The 12,730-nt window shown below is 34.5% G+C and overlaps 1 protein-coding gene across 4 annotated transcripts in view; it reads right to left on the reverse strand.

Annotated features, from left to right (window-relative positions):
* Positions 6,534-12,730, reverse strand: part of AIMP1 (aminoacyl tRNA synthetase complex interacting multifunctional protein 1) — a 39,283-nt gene continuing 33,086 nt past the window's right edge. For 3 of the 4 annotated variants that reach the window (XM_021100267.1, XM_021100268.1, XM_021100269.1), the window contains one exon: positions 6,534-6,778. In XM_021100267.1, the coding sequence (XP_020955926.1) occupies positions 6,612-6,778 (167 nt within the window). In that variant the 3' untranslated portion in view covers positions 6,534-6,611. 4 annotated transcript variants of the gene reach the window in all.

The raw sequence follows: 12,730 nt of genomic DNA on the forward strand, positions 1-12,730 counted from the left end.
GTACAAATATTTTCTTAAGTCAGTCTCCCAAGGTAACAGAAATAAAAACAAAAATAAAACAATGGGACCTAATCAAAATTTGCCTTTGCAAAACAAAGGAATCCATAAAAAAAAAAAAGACAACCTATGAAATGGGCAAAAAGTTTCAAATGATGCAACTGACAAGGGCTTAATCTCTAAAATACACAAACAACCTATAAAACTCAACAGTAAAAAAAAACCCAATTAAAAAATGGACAAAAGACCTGAATAGACATTTCTCCAAAGAAGGTATACAGCTGGCCAACAGGCACATTTAAAAAATGCTCAACATCACTAATTATTAGAGAAATGCACATCAAAACTACTATAAGGTACCACCTCACACTGGTCAGAATGGCCATCATTAACAAGTCAACAAGTAGCAAATGCTGGAGAGGGTGTGGAGAAAAGGGAACCCTCCTACAATGTTGGTGGGAATGTAAATTGGTACCACTATGGAAAACAGCATGGAGGTACCTCAGAAAACTAAATATAGAACTACCATATGACCCAGCAATCCCACTTTTGGGCATGTATCTGGACAAAACTTTCCTTGAGAAAGATACATGCACCTGTATATTCATTGCAGCACTATTCACAATAGCCAAGACATGGAAACAATCTAATGTCCATCAGTAGATGAATGGATTAAGAAGTGGTACATACACACAATGAAATACCACTCAGCCATAAAAAAAGAACAAAATAACGACATTTGAAGCAATATGGATGGAATTAGAGATTCTTGTACTAAGTGAATTAAGTCAGAAAGATAAAGACAAATACCATATATCACTTATATTTGGAATCTAATATATGGCACAAACGAACCTTTTCACAGAAAATAAACTCATGGACTTGGAATTCAGAGTTGTGGTTGCCACAGGGGATAGGGAGGGAGTGGGATAAACTGGGAGTGTGGGACTAATAGATGCAAACTATTGCATTTCAAGTAGATAAGCAATGAGATCCTGCTGTACATAGCACAGGGAACTACATCTAGTCACTAGTGATGGAGCATAACGGAGGATAATATGAGAAAAAGAATGTGTGTATATATGTGTGACTGGGTCACTTTGCCGTACAGTAGAAAATTCATACAACACTATAAACCAACTATAATGGAAAAAATAAAACCATTATATATAAGAAAGAATTATTTTATTGTCCTTGAATTCAGAATCAATTTCATCTTCTCTACTACTGTTTGATAACAAAGTAAGAACTGTTTTCCTAAACAAGAATGCTTTCTCCACTAAATTATACCTTCAACTATTAAAATAAGATTTTTAGAAAATTTTCATTTCCTCCCTATCCTTTACTCCTTACAGCATCTTCCCATGGAAGAAGTCTTTGGAATGCTTTTCTTTTCCCCATATTACTAGATTTTGCTAAGATAGTTAATTATTTAACTCAAGACTCCCCTTACAGATTGCCCCTTGTGTTTCAAAAGTCTTTTTTTATGATTTACACTGAGCATTCCTTGTAGTTTATCATTATCTCTTTTATTTAATATACACATATTAGAAGGTCCATTCTTAACCATTATTCTCTCTCATATTCTCACATCTTTCTAGCTAGTGCATTTGCCTAATAATATACTCTGAATTCTAGCATCTCACTTAGTGCAACTAGTATCCCAGAGGCATTAATTCCAGACACAGTCTTCCATGAACCATAGCAATTCCAAGTCCTCAGAATAACATAATGGATGTAGGCAAATAATTTGTTGGAAATGTGGTAGTTGAACCATAAAAATAGCAAGGCATTGAAAGTGGACATCTTGTGCCATGCTCTACCTGAAGCTAATTATTCAGCTTTTTTTTCTGGATGACGACACGTGTATCCACTGAACAAACTCATCATTACTGGAGATAATTACAACTTGTAACAGAACAACCATGTGACCAGAATTAGCCCAGGGAAAATAAATGATGTCCAGAAAGTTCATCTTTGGTACTCTGCTGCCTTTCTTATTATAACTCTACAATTTGTAATCTTTCCTTATATTCCTTTAGGTGCCCTATCTGTATGCTATTCTTAACTGGAAGACAAAAATCTCTACAAAACTTTATATCTGAAAGTGTTTTGAACATTTTAATGATTAAAAAGATAGTACATTTAAAATTTCTGTGTGGATTAGTGCCTCATTAGTACATCCCATCCTGGGGCATGAGGGGTTCATCTCTAATATTCACCAGTTCTGACCTTTATTAGGTTTATTCTTCTAGATTACAGTAGCTCAATTAGCAATTTCAGACTTCCTTTTATGTTTATCTATGCTCTGCATTTAAGTAAAAACGTGCTTAGATTTTCTCTTCTACTGATTTTCAGGCATATCATAATTCTTTTACAGGAGGCTAATAATGTTTTTAAGTGGCATTGCTATTTCCCAGATTCTCAAACTTTATTTAAAAAATGTTTCTCAATTTTCCACCATGGAATTACTGTCAATTCATAGCTTTAAAAGAAAATGTTATCCTTTCATATGAAACCAAAAGTTACAGAAAAAGTTATCTCTACCAGAATCATTCTTTATTGCTAAACTTACTAAAAGTGACTTTTGGGATGCATTTTTCATTACTCCTTTTCAAAGAGAAATCAAATTGTGGTGTTGATTTTGGATGATTCCTACACTGTTCTTTCCAAATTCCCCAGGTGTGAAAAGTTGAGTGGGTTTTAAATTAACAAGTATCAGCCAAATATCTGAGGCCTGAAAAGTTAACTGGATGCATATATTGAGAGCACTTCTCTACTGGGATGTATGATATTCTAATGAGACAATCTATAAAAACAAATGTAAAACTTCATCAGAGCAGCTTTGATAGGAAGGTTCATCATGTGAATGCCACTGTAGGAATGAGCAGAAATTAATAACTGCTATTTGAAAAATTCTGTAAGCATTATGAAGCAATGGGAAAGGCAAGAAAAGTAGTTAGTTAGCCCTTTCATTTAAAAGGATCATTCTCTTTTCTTGCAATTATTGAGCCCTGGGCTTGTTTCTGCTGCTGTTGCTAAGGACAATAGCCTTCCAGATAGAAAATGATGTTGATGAGACATAAACTAACACATACATGCATATTTCACTCAAAAAATCCAGAGAACTGGGAATAGGTATGTTAAGAGGGGTGGGAATAAGGAAGGGGAAAGAAAAAAACAAACAGGGGAATACCTAAGAGTGAAAAAATATAATACACAATAATTAATTCACACTATGAAACTCCAGATGGCTCACTTTCAAACTAACAATTATTTCATTGTTCTGGGTCCTTTCTCCAATTTTTTTTTAAGAGTTATACTCCTATGAATTATCTCAGCCAAAACTTATCCATAAGTTAAAACCTAACTTTAAAAAGTACAAAGCAACAATATGTATATAAGTTACCAATTCTTTTCCATTCCAAAAAGTTGGTATCTGAAGAAGATCCAGTTTTGTATAGGGGCATATTCGCCATCAGCAACTATCTTTATTTTCATTATTATTGTAAAATTTTGGGCTGTCATCCAAGAAGTACTGCAAATAGGTACAACTACAGAGTTGCTCTGGTTTAAATTATATCTATCTATCTATCTATCTATCTATCTATCTATCTATCTATCTATCTATCTATCTATCTATCTATCTACCAATCTACCTATCTAGAACTTAGTGACCTGCTTCCTACATAGGCTTCTGAGATAGACTGTTCTTACAGAAATAGTGCCCACAATAGCAGTGTACTACTCAAAGGATCAAGGCATATACATGGTTTTTTAGAAAGGCAACTGCTGCCAGCAGCAGTAGCCAAGTTTTGCCAAGTGATTCTTCCTAAGACTTCTTCAGCAAAAAGAAAAAATTTGATGTATTCTCTTTGTAACCACTCCAAAGGAATGCTTAATGATCTCATCTCTCCCTTTAAAATCTCTTTAAATACTCCACTAAAGGAACTGCCCTAATCTCCTTACAGGAACTACTAGAGTTTAGGTTTTTTTAACTATAAAGCATTGAATATCTAATAATTCTATAATAAAATCCATGACAGATATTAATCTATCCCCCTAACTTATGTTACAGATGGAAATAGTTCTTCCTTAACTAAAATTTTGTTAAGGCAAAGCTTTCTCCACAAGACAGAAATTTGCAATAATATTATTGTTAGGTGAGTTACATTAATTTGCTTAATTTTTATTTTGTATCTTGGTAATAAAGTTTTAGTTTACACATCACTGCATAGGTCTTAGAACCAGAACTTGTATCACAATTTATGTAGCCAAAGTACACAGCTAATACTGTACACCATATTTTTTATATTTTTAAAGGTACAACATATAATTTCCCTAGTAAGTATACTCATGCGCATTTATTTATTTTGCTGTTTTAGGGCCACGCCCATGACATATAGAGGTTCCCAGGCTAGGGGTCGAATTGGAGCTGTAGTTACTGGCCTATGCCACAGCAACATCAGATCTGAGCCACATCTGCCACTTACACCACAGCTCATGGCAATGGCGGATCCTTAACCCACTGAGCGAGGCCAGGGATCGAACCTGCATCCTCATGGATGCTAGTCAGATTCGTTTCCACAGAGTCATGACGGGAACTCCTCATGCCCTTTTAATGACCTGTCATAAAGCAATAGTGAGGTGCTCCTCTCTCTGTCCACCAAGAACTTGAAAATATGATTGCTTTTATTTATGTTGAACACACAACAGTTAGAAGTATTGTCTTCCTAGTCTAAGAAAATTACAAAACTATTTGAAACTTTATCAATAATATTAAACCAGTGAAAAGGCAACAATGAACAGGGCTGCCCAGTATCTAAATATTTTGGATTTTGGTGGGAGTGCAGGGAGGGAAAAGAAAGTCTCAATAACGAATCTCTTTAGTGAGGCAAGAGATAGTACATCTGGTATAGAGAACTATCAGGTTTGTTGAAAGACAGGGACTATATGAAATATTCTTTAAGAAACTATGTCCATTTCACATACACCAAGTAATCTTCTGAACAAGAATTCAACGTGTCAGGAACTATGATACCAGGAAAAGGGACATAAGAGATAGGAACACTAGTTTCTGGAAAGGAACATCCTTAACATAAACTGATTTAACACAATATACAACTATTATGTGTAAAAATATACATTTTCACAACTAACACAACTCAACCAAGTAAGTACTATTATTATATCCAACCTACAGATGAGGGAAGTAAGGTATAGAGAGGCTGAAGAGTTGCCCTGGATCACAAAGGCAACTTAAACTGTAGAGCTGGAGTCAAAACCAGGTCATCTGGCTTCAAAACCAATACTATTATGCTCTATGGATTTTTTAGCACCTCTGAGAATCACCTACAAATGTAGGTTTTTAGAGTTGCAAGCTATCACCTAGACATTAGGATCTCATTAAACTAACATTCTCTGATGCCCTATACAAACCTATCTTGCTGACATGTTTATTAAATTCAATGTGTTATGTTGAATGCTCTGTAAATGGTGTAATGAGAATCTGCATATTTTTAAAAAAGCAACAACGAATTATCTGTTTGACAGACATTTAATGTTCTTGTACCTGAAGAGTACTAAATGCTCTTCACAGAAGCAGGGCAGAAAAAAAAACCTTCCAATTTTATATTAAAATTTATATGTCCCCAAAATGACTCATCTCATGAGAATAATATACCAGGAATTTCTATCTATAAGAATAATTAGTACTGTCAGTACTCACTGTAAGATAGAGGGTTAACATTATATAAGAAAGTATCTTGGGGGACAGTCAGTTGTTGCTTTTTTGTTCCTGGTTTAGTCTGTAATACATACACAGATGTTAAGAGGCACCAGCTATTTAGTCTGTGGCCCAAAACCATCTCGTATTGTCGAAAACCTTAAAGGGCTGAATACCAGTCAGAAGCCAGAAGGGTTACGTCCAGTTCACTAACAATGATATTATTTTTTGTTCATTCTATAAGAGCTTTCTCTACCCAGCAATACAAATAAAACATAATTAAGTTTTCTGTAAAAATAATGACTGTATACAAATTAACGACTTAAGTATACAAATCTGGGTAACTTAGACAAGCAATAGTAATAATGTTCAAATGCTATGTCTCCTAGCTTTTACAATGTTTGGGTCTCTAGAATCAAATTGGTCATTTTCAATTTCATTATAAAATGACTAGTTAATAAGCCTGACAAAAATCCTAACTTGACATTCTTAAAGAGAAGACATTTATAACAGATACACAATATACTAAAAATCCAAGGGCTTCAAGTTGCATGCAACATGTGTCTACAAACAAGAAACAAAATGTTAATCTAGTTCAAGTTATCTGAATATATATAAAAAAGCAATGGGTTAGCCAACATATCCATTAAAAAAAATCATCACAAAGCACATGAAATTTCCTCCCTGAATCATAAAGAATCAAAAACCATAGGCAAAAATGTAGTGTTTCTCTAACCAACTGAAAACAATATACATCAGGTAAAAGACAATGAAAGCCTAGAAAAGAAATAACACAAACATGAGTCAGGTGTATCTTAGGTACAAGTGACATATATTTCCTTTTATTGTTATTAAGTATTCTCCAATGTGTTTCAGTAACCGAAGCATTTTATTTTATTCCACTGTTGGCCATAGTTTGAGCCCTACACACTCCCTTCCCTTTCACCTCAAAGGGAGCGCCTTTGTATGTAGCCACACAATCATCATTAGTATAAAGGTCAGGCTGGATCTGCTCCCAAATCTTCTTCTTAGGATTCAGCTCCTTGTCAGGCTCTCCTGTTGGAGGAGAAAAAGAAAGCACAGCTAACATATTACATACATTGTCCATAGCGATTTCCAGTTAATTGTCTTGGATACAATTTCTGATCTTCAGACTTGATCAGAACTTTAACATTTACTTTTAACACTTATTTTATTTTTATGATGTCAGCAATTCATATTCTTGATTGTGAAAATAAAATATCTTGTCATTTCTTTAAAAATATTAAAGATATTATTTTTACTCTTATAATAAACAGTGCAGGTAATATAGCTCAGTGAATTTCTTTCCCATACACTTAGAATGAAAATGTAAGGCACTAATTTTATCACTTCATATAAAGAAAGAATGTGAAAAGATGAGCGCACAATGTGTTAAATTTTTACACATAGCAGAAGCAGCTTATGCTTTGTGATATATTTCAACATAAAAAATAAATGACTACAAATACCATATGATATCATTTATATCTGGAATCTAATATAAGGCACAAATGAACCTTTCCACAGAAAAGAAAATCATGGACTTGGAGAACAGGTTTGTGGTTGCCAAGGAGGAGGGGCAGGGAGTGGGGTGGTTGGGGAACTTGGGGTTAATAGATACAAACTCTTGCCTTTGGAATGGATTAGCAAAGAGATCTTGCTGTGTAGCACTGGGAACTCTGTCTAGTCACTTATGATGGAGCAGGATAATGTGCGAAAATAGAATGTGTACATGCATGTGTAACTGGGTCGCCATGCTGTACAGTAGAAAAAAAATTGTATTGGGGAAATGACAACTTAAAAAAAATTTCAATTAACCAATGTCATAAAAATAAAAAAAATTAAAAAAAAAATTAAAAATAAATGACTAGATTGTTGTTACAGCACTTAAAGATTTCGTATAAATACTGCAGGACGGTTTAAATGTTGGGGTTATCTAGCTAAATATGATAACCTCTCCGTAGAAGCAATGCCAAGTAGTTATGTTGTGAGTCATATGGGAAGTCTGAAACATGATAACTACTTTGGGTTTCATCTGCTGCCCATTCCATTTGGTGAGATGGAAAGACAAAGTAAGGAGACAAGGACTAACATTTTCTGAGCACTAGGGAATATATGTTGTTGCTTTCAATTCACACAACACTGTCTCTAATTTTATATATAAAGAAACTGGGGATCAAAGAAGTTAAGCTGCTCAAAGTCACACAATCAACAAACAGAGTCTGATTTGATACCAAAGTCCTTATTCTGTTAGTACAGCAGGTTGTCTCCTAATACACTGCGCTTTAGGAAAGAAACAAATAATACCTTTTTACATGTGCATAATACCACATCCCCTCTCTTTATGGTAACTCACACTATAAAGTTTACAATCAATAAGACAAATATATTGTAGAATATATCTGGTCTAGGCTTAAAGACCATCAATATGCCAAAAAAATCCCTCTATGTAATGAATGAAGAGGAAGGAGAAAATAAAACTTAAATATAACATGATTTTAAAAGCTGGGGATGTTCAAGAATAACATCTGAATGTATTGGTTCCAGAAATAATAAAGACGCTTAACGAAATCTCTTAAGTGTTAGCTTCAAAAGGAATACAATTTCCCTGGAGGTAATAACAAAAATCTTACTGAAGCATAATTCAGTAATAAACAGAAATAACTTTTTAAATCTTTTTATTAGCTCTTTAGAAACTGCCATGAAACTGGCAAGAACACACAAAACTGTCTCTGATAAGCAGATTTTCAGAGATGACAGACTAGTTAATTACATCTACAGTGGAACAGACATTAAAATTAAAACTGAAAAGACTTACTAGTATAAAGGATAAAGATTTCTTACTTCATTAAGAGCATCTGATTATGCTACTGGACAAGAGGAACTAATTAATAAATAAAATAGAAAAATATCCCAATATATGAAGTATCTATGAGAATGCTTTTTGTTTGTAAACTATTGCTTAGTCTACTAACGTTATTGTGCTTTTTACACAGATCACATGGAAGTGGGCATTCCAGAATTCTGAAAAGCTGAAAGCAGACACATGTTCAGAGAGGGCTGAGTACTAACTACGAATCCCCCACCCTAGACCCAAGAGATGTTGCCAAACAGATAATGAATTCAAGAGCAAATCATCCAAGGTTTGTGTAAAAGCTTTTTATCAAGACCGTAGATAGTGCAGGTAAATTTCTGCTGAATGTAGACATAAGCCCGAAATACAACAAGATGTGGAGAAGCACAAAATTAAGCTTCTCAGATCTAGAAGACATTAACATATTTAGAAAATAATATTCAAAATAATACATAAACTATGCTTACATGGTGCTTAATAGGTGCCATTCACTGAACTATGTGTTTTATGTGTATTCATTCATTTAATCCTCTCAGTACACTAAATAGACACTATTAATTACTCCCATTTTACAGAAGAGAAAATAGTTACAAATATTACAGCTAAGAAGTTAAAATACTAGGCAGGGAGCTGAATGTTTCAGAAGTTAAACTTCACAAAACTCACAAGAAAATTGATACCATTAAAAACCTCTTCTTATAGATGAAAAAGTTGACGTTCAGAAAGGTTCCTAGGTCACCCAGCACTTGTGGAGCTAAAATCTGCAAGTTTTAAGCTTCTTATATAAGACTAATAATTTTCAAGGAACAATGACTTGAACTAAAAGTGAATGAGAAACTAATGAGAGGAACCTCCAAATCTTGACTGTTGTTTTCAACACATCAGGCTCAATACCTAAAATTCTGAATGTGGTTGTCAGGCTTTGACGAATCAGTTAGTGAAACTATGATTCAGACAACTAAACATTTGAGATTGTAATTAAAACGTGTTACATTATGATTACTAAATATAAATCAGAGCTGAGAAGTCTTGGAGGCAGTGTTAACCATCTCGCTAATTCAAAATGTTTCTCAATAACACACAATTTGGTAGGGTATAAAGCTAGTTTGAAATGAAAGTCACCTCCCACAAAAAAGCATACCTAATATTTTAAGAGATTTTTTAAAAAATGACCTCTATATTCCAGAGAAGTATTTCATCATTCTTGCATGTTCTATCCTTCTTCTAAATCTTTTTTTCTTATTTCCTTAATTTTTCTTTTTTTTTTTTTCCACATGGCTACCCAGTGATGATACCAATAAAAGATCTTAGAGATAAAAACTGTAGAGACTCTATATAACTGTTGAGCACATGACAATAATCACCATTTGGAAATGGTTACACATATTGTATAAAAAACTAATCATTCACTTTAGGCCAATTCAATCTAAACAAAACACACAGGGAACAGGAACTAGCTCAAATAGGAGTTTGTAATGATGTAAAACATTGTGACTACTATCTCAGCATTTAAAACCTACAAAAAGCAATAAATACACATTCCAGAGTCCCTGGCATTCACAAATCTAGAGTAACAGCCTGAAACAATTTTAATTAGGCCATTCTACTACATAGAATGCTCATGCATCATCAGCTTCCCTGATAACTGCCATGGCCATAAAAAAGCTTAGTACTAATGTAATTATTTTGTTCATTAACTGAATTTTTGAACTATCTTTTTTTTAAATATATTTTTTATTTTTTTGTCTTTTTAGGGCCGCACTCGCAGCATATGGAGGTTCCCAGACTAGGGGTTCTAATCGGAGCTGCAGCTGCTGGCCTATGCCACAGCCACAGCAATGTGGGATCTGAGCTGACTCTGTGACCTACACCACAGCTCATGGCAATGCCAGATCCTTATCCCACTGAGCAAGGCCAGGGATTGAATCTGCGTCCTCATGGATGCCAATCATATTTGTTAACCACTGAGCCAGGACGGGAACTCCTGAACTATCACCCTTTGTGATACATAAAGTTAAATAAACTTTGCATATGGGGTCAGTTAATTTTACAAAGCTAATCAATAGAGAAAATCGATTTGTTGATTTGATAGGAATGATCATGGCAATAATGAAGGCAGATACACAGGTCTGTTCTCCAAATACTGGGGGGTGGGGGGGTGGGAGGTGGTTTGTTTTATACATGTTTTACTAGTCTGTTTTTATTTATTCATTAACCAATTTATTGAGCTCCTACTGTATGCCTGACATTTTTCTGGATGATAGGAATATAGTAGTGAATACAAAAAGAAAAAAAGAAAAATCTTGACTTCATGATGCTTACATTTATTTCCATGTGGGCAGATAATAAATAATGTACAGTATATTAGATGATAAGTGTTTTGGAGAAAAATAAAACAAAGAAGGTGACATCTGAAAGATGTGAACAGGATGAGGAACCAAGCCATGCAACTACCTAGGGAAAGAGCCAGTGGCTCAATAGGAGTGATTCAAGAAGAGCTGAAGTACATGAGATTAATGTGATAACGAGAGGCTATTTTAAGGACCTGAATTTGTACTCTAGGTCAAATGAAAAGCTTTTTAACAATTTTCAACAGAGGAGTAATATATCTGATCTACATTGCTCTCTCAGCTATAACTGAACACAGACAGAAAAAGGGCAAAGGAAAAAGCAAGGAGATAAGTTAGAAAACTTTTGCAATTACCTGGATAAGAGATATTGGTGTGAGGATCAATCAAAGTGGTAGTGGTCAAGAGGATGAGAATGACTATATATGTTCAGAAGCTACAGTCACTAGCATTTGCTGAAGAAGATGTATGAGAAAATAAAAAGCAGGTAAGCAAATGGAAGAGTAAACAGAGTTCCTATCAGATGAGATGGGAAATGCCATGGAAAAAGGGAAATCCAGGGAAAAAATTGGGATATGTATTCTTCTCCCTTGGGACATATTAGTGAAGAAGTCTAGCAGGCAGCTAGAGAAGTGACTGAATCAAACGGCCAAAGGGAATGAACATGGAAAGAAAGTGGCCAAGCAAGGAAAAAGAAAAGAGGTCAGGAGGTGAGGAAGCAAAGGAGATGAGCAGAGCAGTCAGCGAAGCATAAGGACCACCAGGCAAGTGTGGTGTGAGAAGCCAAGTTAAAGTTAAGTAAGAAAAGAACTGAGAACTAGCCATGGATTTAGCTACAGGAAAGAAAGAATTGGTGATCTGGACCAGAGAAGTTCTGGTGGAACAGTGGAGAGAGAAACCTGACTGAAATGTGTTTTGGCAAGGAGAATCAAATATAGACAGGTTTAAATTTTTTTTTTAATTATATTAGTTACAGGTATATAACACAGTGATTAGATATTTTTATACATTATGAAATGACTATCCCAACAAGATCAGTTACTGTCACAAAGTTGTTACAATATTATTGACTGTATTCCCTATGTATACATTATAACCCACAACTTATTAATTTTATAGTAAGAAGTTTGTACCTCTTAATTCCCTTCATCTATTTCTTCCATCCCCCATACCTCTTCCCTCTAGCAACTATCAGTTTATTATCTATATCTACAAATCCATGTTTTTTGTTTGCTGTTTTTCAGATTCCACATATATGTGCAATCACAGGTATTTGTCTTCTTCTGACTTATTTCACTAAGCCTAATAACCATCAAGGTCTATTCATGTTGCCACAAATGGCAAAATTTCATCCTTTCATATGGTTGAGTAATATTCCTATGTGTATATGTGTGTGCATGTGTCTATACATGGCACATCTTCTTTGTCCATTTATCTCCTGATAGACACTTACATTGCTTCATCTTGGCTAACTTATGATGCAATGAACAGCAGTATAGGTGGACATATATCTTTCAGGGTTAGTGTTTTTGTTTTCTTCAAATAAATCTGGATCATATGGTAGTTCCACTTTTAGTTTTCTGAGGAACCTCCACACTGTTCTCCATAGAGGCTGCACCAATTTACATTAGCACCAACAGTGCACAAAGTATTCCCTTTTCTCTACATCTTCAACCCCATTTGCAACTGCATCTAAAGGAATAAATACTTAGGAATAAATTTAACCAAGGGTTTGAAAGACTTGTACTCTGAAAACTCTAAGACAGAGAGGAAAGAAACTGAAGA

Source organism: Sus scrofa, chromosome 8, assembly GCF_000003025.6.
Source record: "Sus scrofa isolate TJ Tabasco breed Duroc chromosome 8, Sscrofa11.1, whole genome shotgun sequence".
Lineage (NCBI taxonomy): Eukaryota > Metazoa > Chordata > Mammalia > Artiodactyla > Suidae > Sus > Sus scrofa.